General features: G+C 33.6%; 1 protein-coding gene across 2 annotated transcripts in view; it reads left to right on the forward strand.

The window, feature by feature from the left end:
- Positions 1 to 17,767, forward strand: part of LRRC40 (leucine rich repeat containing 40) — a 48,895-nt gene extending 31,128 nt beyond the window's left edge. Inside the window, exons 10-15 of one of the 2 annotated variants that reach the window (XM_058717007.1) lie at positions 1,588 to 1,696; positions 4,355 to 4,462; positions 7,684 to 7,794; positions 9,861 to 9,938; positions 12,798 to 12,964; positions 15,205 to 17,767. In XM_058717007.1, the coding sequence (XP_058572990.1) occupies positions 1,588 to 1,696; positions 4,355 to 4,462; positions 7,684 to 7,794; positions 9,861 to 9,938; positions 12,798 to 12,964; positions 15,205 to 15,218 (587 nt within the window). In that variant the 3' untranslated portion in view covers positions 15,219 to 17,767. Of the gene's footprint in view, positions 1 to 1,587; positions 1,697 to 4,354; positions 4,463 to 7,683; positions 7,795 to 9,860; positions 9,939 to 12,797; positions 12,984 to 15,204 lie in introns of both variants that reach the window. The other variant, XM_058717006.1, reaches the window with a different exon arrangement.
- Positions 17,768 to 18,171: the final 404 nt, after the last annotated feature.

An 18,171-nucleotide genomic window follows, 5' to 3' on the forward strand; every position in this document is an offset into this window, starting at 1 on the left:
AAAAATTCAACCAACATACAAAAAATATATAATGAGAAGAAAATCCATCTCTTTCATAGTCCCTTCCCAAAGGATAATAGTTTCCCTCTTTACATTCTCCTTGGTGCTGATTATTAAAAATAGCTCAGGGGCTCCTGGGTGGCTCAGTTGGTTAAGCGTCCGACTTCAGCTCAGGTCATGATCTTGCGGTCCGTGAGTTCGAGCCCCGCATTGGGCTCTGTGCTGACCGCTCAGAGCCTGGAGCCTGTTTCAGATTCTGTGTCTCCCTCTCTCTCTGACCCTCCCCCGTTCATGCTCTGTTTCTCTCTGTCTCAAAAATAAACGTTAAAAAAATAAATAAAAATAAATAAAAATAGCTCATTGGAAAGTGTTGAGAATACTCTTAGTATGCAATCATGCTAGTGTACATGTATATGTAAAAAATAATGCTGGGTTTTGTTGCTGGTTTGATGTTTTCTATCTGCTGGTATAATTTGGCAATATATATATTACATACTCTTTAAAGTGACATAACCAAACTGCCAGGGTACTTCTAAATACCAAAGCATTTACTTAATGCTAATATTTATCTTGATATCTTCTATTTCTATTTGATACTGTCTTTTATTTTGTGCTACTTCTATAAATAAAATATCCATATATTTGCATAAGAAATACTAGTTTAATGATTGTTGATTAGTGAATAACTGATGAGCTCAATGCAAGAGAAATGTACTTTATAGTATTCAACAAATGTTCATTAGTTTCCCAGGGATACTACTAATTTTTTTTATATTCTTTTAGTATGCCTTCTTGTCTTAACATATGAATGCTAAGACTATTTTATTTTTTTCATGTTGTTGAAAATTGTCTTTTTTGCTCTTGTCTAGATTGCTGTGGTCTCTTGTCAAAAAATCGTAAAGCCATTTCTTTTTAAAATGTATGATTTGTGTTTGTTTTGCTCTTTCTACCATATGATGGCAGTGTTAAACAGTGTCTGGAGACTAGTGAGGAGGTTGATTGTGTGTGAATGTGTGAGTATGCATATATGTTAGAAAACATCTATTGAAAATAAAATCTTGCATTTGCTAAGAAAAACTCAACATAAATAACGTACCAAAAGCTTACTTGATTATGTAAATTGCCAGGTTTTAAGTGATTGAGAATAATCAGTTTCCTTGTGTCCTAAACTGAGAAGATAGGCATATGCATATTTGGTAGACATTTGTGGGAAATAATACTTTTCCTTTGTTAACAAATTTCTTCTAATAGACCATATTATTTTTCTTAAGAAGGAAGTTTAGTGTCATTGTTTGTTCTGAGAGATTGTTGTTATTCTTTGAAGGTTCTTTCCTACTCCTAAATTTCCTTATGGTAAGATTTATTAAAAGATTTTAAAGCCTTATAGTAGTAATGTTATCTACTTTCTATTAATTAAATATTAAGTTCTAGACCCAGATTTGAGTCATTGGAAATACAGTATATGACTAAAGACATTCTCACCAATAATAATTTAGAAATCACACATACCATTTTTACATATTTTCGAAAATTTAAAAATGACTTTGTACTATGAATGTTGATTTTTTATAATTTGTTTCTTGCCAGATGATGAACCTAGCCAAAGTGATCCTGTTACTGAGACTGCCATGACACTACCAAGTGAATCCAGAGTCAATGTACACGCTATCGTCACATTAAAAATACTAGACTATAGGTATGTAATTTTCTTAAATACTGCATAACACATAGGAAACTTTGAGAAATAATCCTTCAGATAAAAGGACAGTTGGTAAGGGAGAATTCATCAGAGTGCGTTAGTACTTAAAGTAATAGCAATTGTAAAATCAGTGATGAGATAAAAGCATATTAAAAGTACAGTGAACTTAAATGCCCATTCCTTAGGTGCTTTGTGTTTATTACACTTAAGAGGTGTATAGATGGTTATTAATATTGAAATTATTATAATAAAGAATATTTTATTATTATCAAAAATAAAAGAGTGACAGTACTGGTTGGTAATAAATTTTGACTCAGTAACCAGCATCAAGAGAGAATTTTATATTGCAGGGGTCTGTGTTAGTAAGTAAGTATCATTTAGTTAATGAAGACTTCAAGCAGGCAAAGCTTGAGAGATTGTACCCATTAATAAATCTAATATTATAGAGCATATAAATCTAATATACTGGAGCCTAATATTATGCTCTAGCATACATATATTAAACCTGAAACAATTGTAATACTGTTATATAAATTGAGACAAAAGCCTAACCTTTTTTATATTATGGAAGTTTATTCAACTGGGAGAGAAGATACCTATGTACAGGTTGGGAGGGGTTGGCAAGTCTTTTTTCAATACTATCTAGGCAACAATGATAAAAGTAATCAATACTGTCAAAGCTCCTACACTGATTGGCTTGTGTCTGGGTATTATAACGGTAATACAAAAGAATACAGACTCAGATTCAAGTCAGGTGACTAGATTTATTTATTTAGTTACCTAACAGCCAGCATCAGTGTCTAGCCTCTTTGCCTTACTGTATCAGTAGGAACCATCTTCTCAGCAGTCAGGATACAATTTCTATTTCAGATCTGTTGTTTCATTAACGTTTTTACCTCTAGTCTGACACTCTCCTGTGTATGTAGAAATCACTGCTCTAAGCCAACTTCCTTTTTTGACACTATAACACAAGATAGTACTCTTCCATACTTAAATTTGTATCCTTCTTCTCTCATAGCATAGCATGGAGACTTAGCATGTCTTATATTACACATAATATATCCATTTATTCAGTAGATATTTTCGAACCTAATAGGTATCAAATCCTATGCTAGGTGTCATAATACACCAAATGATGATAAGACAGACTCGATTCCTCCTTAGAATTTCTTTTTTCTCTGCCTTTATTCCCTCCACCATTCCTTCAATCCAATAAATGGGTACCATTTATTGAGTCCCTATTCTATGCTGGGCACTGTACTAGATATTTTACAGATGCTGTTGCTTTTAATCCTGCAAACAGTCTATAAAGTAATACTGAGACAATTTTATTTAAGATACCCATTCCCACTTTTTAAAGTCACAGATATCACAAGAGTGTTATAAAGATAGCACTGAAGACCATACATCTTAGATTGTTTTGATTCTAAATTTATTGTAATTTATTTTCCTCAGAGACTTTAATTGGAAAGGAGTATTCCATTTAAAATATAAATGAAGTCCCAATCTCAAGGCATAAATGCCTTGAACTAAATTTTTTAAGAGTGTGAATCTTCAGCATTTGATTAAATCAGTTCCCTGTGACTTGAGCATTTCTGATGGAAAAGATAAAAATGCTACATCTGCACAATAGAAAATAGGGCCCGAAAGCAGAAGTCGAAGGCGTAAAAACTGAAATTTTGGCTGTCTTTTTATCTATCTATATTACAATGCCTTTCTAATAAGTTCCTCCATATTACACATTATATGTAATAATTGTTTTCTTGTCCATATAGTCATTAATTTAGCATTCCATCAACAATTATTTTAAGCGGATGGCATATTAGGCATTGAAAATTGTAAAAGAAGAATGTAAATGGCTAATTATAACAACAAATTAGTAAATCTGCAAATGTCAGAGTACTACTATATTTCATTTAAGATTAAATGTATACTTAATTGAAAAGGAAATTTATTTACAGTATACATTATACATTTGCAAAACTTCTGGCACACATAACAATGAATAACTCTTTAGATTCAATTTCACAGAACTGAGGCTAAGAGAAAGTAAATGACAAAGCTCCCTTAATGGTAAGACCAGGGATAGTTTAGTCGAAGGCCACTATCCTGTCTACTTTGTCACATGCTAATGGAGGGAGAAATTGGTTGAGGTTATGAGAAAACAGTTTAGTGTAATGTTGAACTTTTAAAAAATTATTGTTACCTTGCAGTTAACTGTATACCACATAAAATTGGCAAATAGTTCCTGTTAGAGATTTTTAGAAAAGGGATGACAACAGTTTTAAAATTATAGCTTTAGTTCTATTCTGAGGTAGAGGAATCCATTTACTGATTACTGTCCATTTACTATATGGCTTCTAAGCATCTTAGACTCTGAAGATATATCTGTTTTTATTCACATGGAGTATGTGAATGCTCAGAAGGTATGGTACAATGTATTATGATACAACATGTTGTCTGAATTCTTAATGGTGAACATTTTGTGAATTGGCAGGTTTTTGTGGCATTCTTTACAGAACTTCAAAATGTTCTTCATAGCCAACTGCCTTGAAAAATCTTATAAAATCTTTAAAGTCCTTTAAAAGTGAAAAGTAATGATCATATCTTCCTGGACTGTTAAGAATGATGCATTTTAAACCATTTTCCATTTAGTGATAAACAAACAACTTTGATTCCTGATGAAGTATTTGACGCAGTAAAAAGCAACATTGTCACTTCTGTTAACTTCAGTAAGAATCAGCTATGTGAAATTCCTAAAAGGTGAGAATTGCTCATCATGTCATTTCTATTAAGTTGTGACTCATTCTCAGTGGTTTTTGCACCTCAGTACCAAGAATTATTATTTTTCACAGTTTTTTAACTTGCAAGTATATGTATAGTTTTCTTCATTAATGTTACTTGAAGGATTTAGCAAAATTCACCTAAGTATTCTCTGAGACATATTAACATTTGTCCTGAGAGGTGTACAGGTATAGGTATTAGAATTTTAGGTATTAGAATTACTGATAAGTATTAGATATAATATAAATAGGTATTAGAATTATTATATCTATAATATAATATACCTATAAATAGTCATTAGAATTATTAAAAGTATAAGTTACTTTTTCCATGTAATGAAATATTAGAGAACTTTTTTTTTTTTTTAATTTTTTTTTTTTTCAACGTTTATTTGTTTTTGGGACAGAGAGAGACAGAGCATGAACGGGGGAGGGACAGAGAGAGAGGGAGACACAGAATCGGAAACAGGCTCCAGGCTCTGAGCCATCAGCCCAGAGCCTGACGCGGGGCTCGAACTCACGGACCGTGAGATCGTGACCTGGCTGAAGTCGGACGCTTAACCGACTGTGCCACCCAGGCGCCCCTAGATGTTCAAAATTTTTAAAGTCAGACAAAGTATAACTTGCTTTCTATTTTACAGACCATAGTTTGAAGAATGCAGATTTTTTTTTTTTAAGTTTATTTTTGAGAGAGAGAGAGAGATATCACAAGCAAGGGAGGGGCAGAGAGAGAGGGAGAGAGAGAATCCCAAGCAGGTTCTGCATTGTCAGCACAGAGCCTGACACGAGGCTTGAACTCACAAACCATGAGCTCATGACCTGAGCTGAAACCAAAAGTTGGATGCTTAACCAACTGAGCCATGAGGCACTCCGGAGAACACAGATCTGAAAAGACTTTGATCTTAAAACAGAACTTTGAGATTCTGTTGCAAAAGGAGAACTAGTTCATCTCTTGTTTAAAGGGCTCAGAGTGTATTTGACAGAATAACTAAGCACTTAGATTTGCTCTCAGGATAAGTTTGCCTTGGAGATCCTGGATCAAAACTGGGAATGAAGATGGAAGGAGTTAAAAGATATCACCTTATAACTTACTTTTTCGTTTTACCTGACAATCTGGTTGTTCGTATGCACAACAGTATGGTTTTCTGTTACCTCTGTTATTTCCTCATATTTTTTTTAGCAATTTAGAGGGCCAAAGAAGAAAGATAGTAAAGACATACCTTGATGTAGAGTTTCTGAGTCATTTTCCCTCTTTCTTAAATTTTTATTTCACAAGTCACAGTTTTCACTATATTATTTCCTGATTGTGAAAATAATATATTCATAAACATTTGAACTAAATGAAGGGACAGGTCATTTCTATTTATTGATTTATTCTGATTTATTCTATTCATGGCATGTTTTATTTCAAGCTATTTCCCATTTAGATTTATATATACCATTTGTATCCCAGCTGGTTTATATGTCATAAGTGTTTCCCTGTGTTGTAAACAATACTTTTAAAATCTAATTTATCTGTGGACACTTGGGTGGCTGAGTCAGTTGAGCGTCAGACTTTGATTTCAGCTTGGGTCATGATCCCAGGGTTGTGGGATTGAGCCCTGTGTCAAGCTCCATGGTGAATGTGGAGCCTGCTTGGGATTCTCTCTCTCTGTCTCTCTGTCTCTCTGTCTCTCTCTCTCTCTCTCTGTCTTTCTCTCTCTTTGCCCTTTTACCCTGTTTGCACTCTGTATTACTCTCTAAAAAAAATAATAATAAAAATAAAATCTAATTCATCTATATACCATAGGTTAATTATGGCAATAAGTAAAGCAAAACATTCTGTTTCTTTAGGCCAGGTTTCCAGGAGAATTCCCAAAAGGGGTATGACTCTCAATTCAAATATCCAAAAACTTTCCAAAATTTTCTTATCAGTTACTTATCCAAACTCATCTTTCTTTAGCAGCTGATAACTCTTTCTTTCTTCAGTTTGCTAATGTGATAGAAAAAAATGATTTATAGTTATAGCTTAACTTACATTTCTAAGCAAATTGTATATAACATTTTTTGTTCTTTTTTTTTAATTTTTTTTTTAACGTTTATTTATTTTTGAGACAGAGACAGAGCATGAACGGGGGAGGGTCAGAGAGAGAGGGAGACACAGAATCTGAAACAGGCTCCAGGCTCTGAGCATTCAGCACAGAGACCGACACGGGGCTCGAACTCACAGACCGCGAGATCATGACCTGAGCCGAAGTCGGACGCTTAACCGACTGAGCCACCCAGGCGCCCCATAACATTTTTTGTTCTTATAGTTAGTAGCATGCTTTAAAATGACTAATGTTGATTAGGCTTGCTTAGAAACATTTAAGTCTTTGACTTAAATTGCTTAGCTGTGACACCAAACCTAGGAATTAACTTAATGTTTTCTTCCATTCATGATTAATGATAATTTGGACAAAAAATACTATACTTGAAAATGTTGACATATCATCTATACTTGAAAATGTTGACATATCATAGAAAAGATTGTGAAGTATTCAGATACTGAGAATATTGTATTATGCAGTCTAAAAAGAAAACTACTATAATACAGAATACACATCTAAACTGAAATTTTGTGAGAACAGTAAAAGTTACGGAAAATCTTTTTATTTTTTTAATTTAATTTTTTAATTTTTTTTTTTTTAATGTTTATTTATTATTGAGAGAGACAGAGACAGAATGTGAGTGGGTTAGGGACAGAGAGAGAGGGAGACACAGAAGCAGAAGCAGGCTCCAGGCTCTGAGCGGTCAGCACAGAGCCCGACGCGGGGCTCGAACTCACGAGCTGTGAGATCATGACCTGAGCTGAAGTCGGACGCTCAACCAACTGAGCCACCCAGGCGCCCCTATTTTTTAAATTTTTAATGTATTTATTTTTGAGAGAGTGAGACAGCATGAATGGGAGAGGGCAGAGAGAAAGGGAGACACAGAATCTGAAGCAGTCTCCAGGCTCTGAGCTATCAGCACAGAGCCCAATGCAGGGCCTGAACTCATGAGCCGTAACATCATGACCTGAGCCAAAGTCAGACAATAACCAACTGAGCCACCCAGGCGCCCCTAGAAAAATCCTAATTAGCAAAAATTATATCAGAGTTTCCCCCCCTATGGTCTGCTTATAGTTTTGAAGTTCTGACAGTAAATTCAAGGGCTAAAATTTTAAAATGTTTTTTGTTTCAGGATTGTGGAACTGAAGGAAATGGTTTCTGATGTCAATCTCAGTTTTAATAGGCTTTCCTCCATATCCTTGGATTTATGCATGCTTCAAAAATTGACTTTTTTAGATCTCAGGTATTTATTGATACTATTGCTTCACTTTTTCATTATAATGTGTCTTTGAGTTTTGCCTAACATTTGCCCTTTCTCTCATATTTCCTAACCAATCGTGGAAATTGGTCTTTAGGTAATTAATAACATTTTAGGACAAGTCTAAAATTAAGCATTTAGGAAATAATTTAATCAAACATCTATCATTTGTAGGCAGTTTATAAGTTAAATAAGAAATAATTATTTGAAAAATTAGAAAATATGAACACATTCTTTAAATTCCTATGTAAGCAAAGTTACAAATAACACATGGAAAGTGTTTGTTTCACACTGTTCCTTTCCTGAAAGTAAATTAAAACTGTCAAAATCCTCTGCTGGCACAGCAGCTAGGATGGCTTCTCTTAAAAAGAACCTTTTTGGTTTCAAATATTATGTTAAATGTGCAAGGCCAGAAATAAAGAAAAAGAACAGCCTGAGTGGCAACAAAAGGAAAGAAACTATTTAAAGCCCTGCAGTGGTAATAAGAAGTTTAATTTAAATGTGTCCTAAATTGAAGAGACAGCATCAGAATTGTCACAGTTCTTTGAGGGTAATAATAAATGGCTCAGGGGTAGATAGTCATTTATTTGTTTGGGCTTTAAGTCTTTATTTGTAAGCTATATCTCTATTTTCTAGGCTTCCTACTCCTATACTGTTACTGGGTGTGCTTTTAGTTTATTTAAGGCATAGCTCCTCTTATTCTGCTCAAATAATAGGCAAATAACAAGCTAAGTTATATCTGAGAATTTATTCTCTATTCTTTCTATAGAGACATTTTTTATTTTTTCTTATGGAATTAAAGCAAATCTACTAATACTCTGCTCGTATTAAATGTAGAATTGCTTGTTTTGAGTTGGTAGTTACACTGGCAAAGTAGTGTAAAACCATATTTTAGTTTAGTATTAATGGAGAATTAATGAATTCAGAGAGAATGAATTCATGTACTCATTCTTGCTATCTATACTTTTGTCTCATTCTTGTGTGTGTGTGTGTGTGTGTGTGTGTGTGTGTGTGTGTGTGTGTATGCCATTGTCTATAACTATACCTTTAGGTTTCTAATTAAGTGACTAATATACACTTTTATATCTGATATCAGTAGGTATTTATGACTCTAGGAAAAGGATAGAAATCACCAGTGAGTTATTCAGTACAACTTAATAATAACTGTCTTTATAACTGGAGAAAGGTACGGAGAAAAGAAAAAAAGAACATAGGTGTAGAAAGTATGACTTAACATACTAGGCTTGACTTTGGAATGCAATGAAATTTAGAAACAATTCAGCTAATAGGTAGCCATCTAGTTGGATATAATTTTATCACAAATATTTTCTATTATTAGTAATTATATAGTTTCTAGAATCCTTCTACCTTCTTATTAGCCTTTCTTTTAACATTGTTCCCAGATCCTTCCAACAATAAATTCGATTCTGTTTACTGCCATGTTTCATCATAAGATTCTAAAAAAAAACATATGCATTGTGCAAATTGAAATTATAAACTTAGAGTTGAAATGGACTTGCTTAATGCCTATGTGGTAGAAAGCTCCAAATTTCTAAATTCATAGAATCTCATTACTTTTCCCTTCTTTTTTTTTTTTTTTTTTCATATAATTTTACACTTCTTCTTGGAGTAGAATTTCATGTCTGTGTGCAAGATATAGGTATTAAACACCAATCAAATATTTGTGGAATCAAATAATGTGATATTCATAGGCATGATCTCAAGGGCCCTATCTGTGAGAAGTATTGATGAGCTCAGTTTAAAGGAGATAAGGGATTAGTTTACAGTGTTGCCCTGTTAAATCTATTATTAAAGACTTGGTTGTTTTATCAATTGGTTGCATATTGGTATTAGGATTTGGCATACAAATCAAATACCTGAGACAGCTGACTAATTCAAAATTCTTAGGACTTAGCTTTAATGAGATAGATCAAGGAGTGAGAAACCAAGCTACGTAATTTTTTTGTCTGATCAACACTTTAATTATAAATTAAAGTTGTACAGATTTTCAAACTTTGTAAATCCTCTCTTTTTTTTTTTTTCCAATTTAGGAACAATTTTTTAAATTCTTTGCCTGAAGAAATGGAATCACTGATAAGACTACAAACAATTAATCTTTCCTTTAACAGGTGAGAGACAGAACCGACTAATCCATGACTAAGGATTTTTCTGTGGAGAATTTGTAGGTTTTACTAGAGAATACAGCTAAAAGAACCAGATAAAACAGCCCCATGTGTTTACTTTATTTAAATACTCAGGTCTTGGGGCGCCTGGGTGGCTCAGTCGGTTAAGCGTCCGACTTCGGCTCAGGTCACGATCTCGTGGTCCGTGAGTTCGAGCCCCGCGTCGGGCTCTGGGCTGATGGCTCAGAGCCTGAAGCCTGCTTCCGATTCTGTGTCTCCCTCTCTCTCTGACCCTCCCCTGTTCATGCTCTGTCTCTCTCTGTCTCAAAAATAAATAAACTTAAAAAAAAAAAAAAAAAATTAAAAAAAAAAAATAAATACTCAGGTCTATTTTCACTTTATTCTACTTAGAATTAAAAAGTGATATTGCTTTCTTAGAATTTTCACAGCTGATGTCTAGTATACATTTTGTTCCTTTTAACAATTTTAAGAAACTGAAACTTACAGCCCAGTAGGAAGACAGATATGCAAATAAATAATTATAATTGTTATAGGGAAAACACAGTGCATAGGTAAATGTATTTCCTGAGATTGCTTGAAGGTGGAGGAGACAGCATTGAAAGTAAGACTTGAAAATTAGATGTTGGCCAGACACACAGGGATAGGGCATCCAAGGTAGAGTAAATAACATGTACTAAGGCACAAAAATGTGAGAACACTTTGTGTTTGGGACATGTCTAGCAGTTTGATATGGATCAGACCATAAAGTAAGGGGCTAGAGAAGTAGAAGTAACAAATGAAGTTTGGCATATAAGCAGTAGCAGGCCCTCTGAGGGATTTATATACTAAATAATAGATTTTATTCTGCAAACACTATAAAGATACTGCTAATAATTAAGAGTAGCTAATATTGGGGCACATAGGTAGCTCAGTCATTTAAGCCTCCAACTTTGGATTTAGGCTTAGGTCATGATCTCATGGTTTGTGGGTTCAAGCCCCTCATCAGGCTGTACATTGATAGCAGAGAGCCTGCTTGGGATTCTCTCTCTCCCTCTCTGCTCCTTCCCCACTTGCACACTCTTCTCTCTCTCTCTGTGTCTCTCTAAATAAATAAATAAAGTCATTTAAAAAAGAAGAGAAACTAATATTTAATGGGAACTTATTATGTGCTGATAGAGGACTAAGTACATACATCGCATTTAATCCTCAGAAAAGGTGGTTTCTGTCATTATAGTTCTGTGTTACTATGTTCAGTTAAAAATCAAGGATTAGAAGTTAAGTAACTCACCTAAGGTTCACATAAATAGTAAATAATCTGGGGTTTGAGCCCAGGTGGTTTGCCTCCACGAGTTGGGCTCTTAACAACTATGTCATAGTGTTTCCTATGATGAAAGTGATTCTGCTAACAATCTAAATATTAATAGCTAATGTTTACTTACTGTATTCCAGCTGAAATAGAATTATTCAGTCCTTATAACAAGTGTGTAAGTTTAGTACTATTATTATTCCTCATTTGCAGTTGACGAGGCTAAGGCACAGTGATGTAACTAAAATACTGCCTCTTTAAATATTTGTCCTGTCTGCTTCATTATTGCTCATGCTTTCTCATGTGTAGGTCAACAATGATATCATTATTGTCATTATTTAAAAATATATCTACTTCTTGGATCTCTGCTAATTTTTATTTGTGAATCAAACTGTCAGTTCTCTATTAAGTTTTCTATTGAGCTGTCAATCACACTGTCAAGTAACGTCTGTGGGGAGATGGCAAAAGCTAACCTAACTTCTGTGTGAACAGGTGAGCTACACCTTTTTAAATTAGCTTCTTCATGCATTGGTGTGGAAAAAGAGGAAGACCGCTTAGGGGCTGTTCAGTCCATCTGTGCTCCTAGTTATTCACTCGCCAGTCCCTCTGGAACTTCAGAGCTGCCTTGAGTTTACCTTTGCTAGTCTTTGTCTTCTTTTCTTTCCTTTTCTCATCTTTTCTTTCTTCCTCTCTCCCTTCCCCCCTTTCCTCCCTCCCTCCCTCCATGTCTCTCCTCTTTTCTTTTCTCTTTCTTTCTTTCTCTCTTTTCTTTCTTTCTTTCTTTCTTTCTTTCTTTCTTTCTTTCTTTCTTTCTTTCTTTCTTTCTTTCTTTCTTTCTTTCTTTCTCTCTTTCTACATCACAGCAGCAAAAGAAGGCCTGTATGTGGAAGTAAAAAGGCCACAACTATAAAACTGTCCTTCAGCCCATCCCTTGTCATTTCTAGTCCATGACACAGTTTATCTCACACTGAAACCAAACCAGCCACTGTCCCCCAAAAGATCCTCAATAATGTTGCATTAATTGCTGAGAGCTGTCAGCCTTCGCTTCTTTCTTGTGGCATCTTCAGTGTTGCTTTGGATGAGGAAGCAGCAGGCTATGTTAGTCTGTCATCTTTTGAAGAACCAAGAATACACTCATTTGGAAGCTTCATCAAAGCAAAATACAAATCTCTAACATTTACTTAAAACATTGGCAGTAATTCTGTCTCATAAGAAGTAAAAATGAACTAAGGAATAATACCTACATGGAGACATTTTATAGAGAATCTCAGAAGGATTTCCTGGTTTCTTAAATGTGAAGAGAAAAACATGGGAGAAAAACATTGTTGGATTTACACAGTAAGTAGAAAGTGTTACAAGTCTGTCCACTTAACATATATTTCAAGGTTTCCAAAATCAGTTCATTTTCTTGAAAATTGGGATAGAGGACTTATACCAAATACAAAATAAATTACACTAAAGAAAACTACATCATGATAACAGACTTAAGATAATCTATTTGAAAGAATGCTTTTGCCCTGATCCCAATATATTTAGGTGTTCTGTTCATATTTTAATAGGTTCAAAACACTACCTGAAGTTCTGTATCACATCCCCACACTTGAAACAATTTTGATTAGTAACAATCAGGTTGGATCTGTGGACCCTCAGAAAATGAAGGCAATGGAAAAGCTGACCACATTGGACCTTCAAAATAATGACCTACTTCAGATTCCACCAGAGCTTGGTAATTGTGTGAACTTAAGGTAGCTACACCATTCTACTAGAGTTTTCCATTGATTTTATTGATTTGTAAGGATTTTTTTTTTTCTCTCTTATTGAGGTACTTTTGTAGGACAGTTGAAGTAAAAAAAGATTGACGTTGTATTAAAAATAACAGGTAACAAAATCCAGAATACCAATTGTGCTTTTCAGGTTTTAGCAAATATAATTTTTTTTAGCTTTGCTTATATGGTATAATATAGTGTAGTAACTGTTTTCTGATACTTTTGTCATCACTATATATATGTCTAACTTGAAACTCCACTGTGTAAAAATGTCAGTTGTGCAGGTAAGGTTTTTCAGAATCTGTTACAGACTGTCACCATGTATTTCAAGCCCAGCATGGTCTTCCTTATTCTTTGTGTTAGCTGTTACCTTAGTCTCAAATGCCTTTACCCTGCTTTTATCAGCAATCAACCTAAGTATCATCTTTGAAAACTTTCTCGCTTCTCCAAGCAGTTAGTCCCTCCTCTGATTTTCCATCCTGATTTGTTTGGACTCATTTATACCATTTCTTTTACCTCCTTTAGAAAAGAGTTGTCCCAGTGCCTAGAACACAGTAAGCACCCAATAAGTGCTGGTTAAATAAATGGAAAGTGAGTTTGAGATGTCAACAGAAAGCCAAGTGCTTAAGCAGAATGTTTCAGAAGTAATTTATTGAAACTGATGATGGCTTGGCCTATTTTACTAGGACATCCTGACATCTGCTTTGGTACCTCGTATTAGTGAATGTAAGAGTAAAATACTGTTGGTTCTCATCATTTGCAGTAGTTTGTATTCTATAAAGTCTCTGTGAACACCAAATTCGTGAAAACTGAGCCATTTCTGCTGGGGAAGTATCGAGTTAGGTTCTTTTGAGCCTCTGGTCACATTTTCATGAACCAGTCAATACATAACCTTGTTCTCTGTGTGTTTCTGTATTTCATGTTATTTATTCATTAACATTTAACTATGGCCAAATAATACTGATGGAGGCTTCATTCATGCCTGAATGAAGCTTATCTGACATGTATTTTCTCTGTAAGGCACACGATAGTCTTCTTGTGTTTAGGGAAACTAGACAACACTTGAGCCCTTACTTGGCAGGCCAGTTTTAAACAGTGAGATCACCAACACAAAGTACAAAAATGCAAAAAATGTTGTACTAAGTAGACCACAGAAAGGACACTTGATTACAGTATGAGAACTGACACAAGAAGGGAGAACATCACCTGTTTAACCTCAGCTGAGAATGTGCTTATTGATTGACTCAAATTTTTTGCTGCCCTGTGCAATATCCAAAAATGACCTCGAAAGTGCCATGAGTATTGATTTGGGGTTACTAATAAATTTTGATGATAGGCAAGTTAGTGCATAAGGAGTCTGTGAATAAGGAGGATTGACTGTAATGAACTCCTTTTTATAAATTAAGAAAACAGCCTTTAAAAGAATCCCCATGGACCATAGAAATACTGAAGATGTAATTTAGATCTACTGTATAATAAGGTGTGAATCGTTTGACTTTATTTACACACCTAAGTTTGAAAATTAAAATAAAAGTCTCTTTATTTTAAAATTTATTTCATTAGTTATATAAAGAAACAAATCAAACAGCACTCAAATCTCAAATTAAACCTCATTTCAGAACATGTGAATAGATTTTGTGTGTGTATCTGGTCAAGGGAGGTGGAGAGCAGACACGTGTTAATGTTTCTCAGGGTGGAGGTGGGATATGTGGATTTTATTATAGTCCTTGGTATGAGTACTTGTCAGTATGCTCATTCTAATGTGTAAATATAATTGAACCATGTCGTATATGATCATTATAAGATTGAGAAGAGGATGGGTAAAATGGGGCTTCCTGTCACAGCTCCTCTGTTTAGTAGCTGAATGATCTTGGATATGTCTTTCTTACTCCTCAGGATTTATGCTTCCTTATCTATTAGATAGGAATATTAATGCTGTCTAGATCATAGGGTTGTAAGATGATTAAGAGAGTCAGTGAATATAAATTACTCAACACAATACCTTTCATATAATAAGTGTTCAGTTAATGTTGTTTGGGTTATTATTGTAGTTCTAATTCCAACTATTGAAATGCTTAGATTTGAAAAGGGACAAGTAGAAAATAATACACACATTTTATTTATAAAGTTGCAAATGAAGTTAGAATAAAAGCCTTCCTAATGGAAAATGTTGAAATTCTTAATTCTCTCTTTTGTTTAGAACATTACTGCTAGATGGAAATCCATTCCGTGTTCCTCGAGCAGCCATATTAATGAAAGGAACAGCTGCTATTCTGGAATATTTGAGAGACCGGATTCCTACTTAAATTGGAGTTGTTGTATAATCTTGATCATGTTCATTCTTAGACTTCTTAACATTGATAAGTAATGTTTTTCTAAGGTATCATGTGCATTTATAATTGTGATAACCACATACAGTGTTAATGCATTTATTCTGATTGTTTTGCATAAGATTTATCTTACTTTCATTCCTTATAAGATAGCAGTCTTCAGATGTGAATTTTTATTTAATGTAGTTTAATATTTTTATAATGATAAAGCATTTTTGTAGAAGTGGGTTTTTTCTCCCCATTTCTCATTGTGTTACATATAATGTGACCAATGAATTTGAATATGACCATCTAATTTCTACCTTTTTGTTAGATATAAAATTGGATTGAATTTTATTCAAAACTGTTCTTTGGTGTTTAAAAAAATGACTTTTTCTTACCCATGATAAGACTTATGTGATACGGTTAGTCTTGGTATAAGTTTTAAATTAATATTCACTGTCTTGTTTTTGTTTTAATCTAGTTGAAATGTTTCTTTTCTAGCCTTTTCCCCATATCTTATGAAACCATTTTGTCAGAAATGCTACATGAAGTGTAGTTACTGGTAGAGAAAACAGTAAAAGTGTTATAATTTTTCTCACAATTTTGAATTTAAAACTTGCAATGAAATGCATGTATTAATATACAGTATGTCTATTTTTTATGATATCTTGGTAATAAGTTTCCTTACAATAATCTAGTACTTCTGGATTCAAGAAATTTAAAGAGATTGGATCTGCATATTTTTATCTTCCAAGTATGAGTGTTTAAAAATAACTTTTGTTGTTTTTAAAGTCCTGAAGACCTTATTTTATTAATTCTATAGTTAGCAGCAGCAGAAAATAACTAACAACATATACTGCAATGAAATCTTGACCTGTACTTTCTTAAATACTTACTTAGCAGGTATTTGTACACATAACCTACTCTTTTGGTGTGTTCTAACCCAACCTTGTGCATTTTTTTTATTTCCAGAGCCTTACTTTTCAAATTTGCTTCTAATCTTCATAAGACTGAACCTATAGTTAATGTGGTAATTTTCTGAAAGGGAATTTGTTATAGGTTAACTTGATTTAGTAAAAAATAAAATATAAACATTTTTACTTACACCAAAAATACCAGAAGTAGGCTGATCAGTCATTATGAAACTTACCATGTGAATCTATTAAGTAGCCAATCAACAGAATGTCTATTAATTTATATAGACAGGTAGGTAGGTAGCTAGCTAGCTTTTGAGTGATTGTGGCATGCTCATATTATGGGAAAAAAAACCCCAAACATTGCCAATAAGGATAAATAGCTACATGTCCGTAATAAAAGTTACATTTTTCAAATATTGCTTATAATGGTTATGTTTTTGGTTTAAAAGAAACATGCCTTTTTCACAACTGTGTGGCTAAGAAATCGGCTTTGATATTAAACAAAAGACACTTTACAATAAGGTGACATTTTATTATTTATACAATAAAGAGACTTTTATGTTATTCAAAACACGTTTTTAAATACTGAAAAAGTTGAGTACACCAAAGCCGAAAAATGGCTCTGCTATACACTGCACAGCATTATTTTAGTCCCTGTATTTTGTATCTGTACAGAAAGCATCTTCAAAATGCATTCTAATCACATTGTACACCTTTACCAATTAGTGTCAGTACATAAAATAAACTGGAGAATACAGCTTGCATTTGCAAATTAACTGACAAAGTAATTAATTTCACTGATTCAGTAAATTTAAAATATAGATTCATAGGACTCCTTTGCACATAAAATGAAGCAGCTTTCAAGGTCATTATGGTCTTATACTGCAAAAGAAAAAAACCATTAAGTACATTCACAATCTATGTTAATAAAGTAGTAAATATGTCTTCATTCAGTTTTTATTTACATCAATATGTAGTTCAACTAAAAAGTACTGTTAATTGTGATACAGTTTGTTAACACATACAAAAATGACAACTTTTTATATATAATTTAAGCTCAAAATCACAATTATCTCAAAATATTAATTACAATACAGCCATTTCAATTAAACATGTCATGATTTAATTGTTTTTTATAAAATGGTAAAATTTGTTATTAAAGTAAGCAATTTGTTTTGAATTGGCTACAGTTCACCCATGTAGAAAACCTTAAATGTTAAGAGGTGTTTCCTGCCCCTCCCACCCGAATTTGTATACAGCCACCTAGCCTAGCAAAGAGACAGAAAAGGCCCCAATTTATAAAGATTAAGCCTCTTTTGCTATACTGCTGTGGCTTGTTGCTTCTTCCATAAAAGCTTTACAAGGGGAGTGTCAATAAACTATGCAATGAAATGCATGCATTAATATACAATATGTCTATGTAAAATGTTAGTGTTCACCAGTGCACATTAAAATGTTCACAAAGACTGCAAAAGAAGTCATAAAGAAGCATTTATAAAGATCTACCAGTTGCAAACTGTGAACTTGAAAACTACTTGATAACGTAATGAAATTTCTTTGAAAACAGATCCCAATTCTCTGGCTAAAGGAATTCTAGTTACTTGGCCTTAAGATGTCACTGTTGTGCTGCACATATGGTAGTGAAGTCAGGTGTTGAAAAAGAATGAGTCTAGAGACTGTCTTCATCTTACTAAAATAGTGGCCCAGTGTTGCATCACTGCATGGGAATTTTTCTTAAACCTACGAAAGAGTGAAATATTTCACTAGCTGATTATATGCTCTCAAAGGAAAAATGGACAGTTTATATGTGTGTGCATGTGTTTAGCATATGGAAAAATATTAATATAAATAGGTGGAATTAGAACTTTTTTACATAGTAATAAAAGGATTGTGTCCCTCCAAGTAACTAAGGTCCAAAGTAATCAATTGTCAAGTAGT

Source organism: Neofelis nebulosa, chromosome 2 (assembly GCF_028018385.1).
Source record: "Neofelis nebulosa isolate mNeoNeb1 chromosome 2, mNeoNeb1.pri, whole genome shotgun sequence".
NCBI classification, from domain to species: domain Eukaryota; kingdom Metazoa; phylum Chordata; class Mammalia; order Carnivora; family Felidae; genus Neofelis; species Neofelis nebulosa.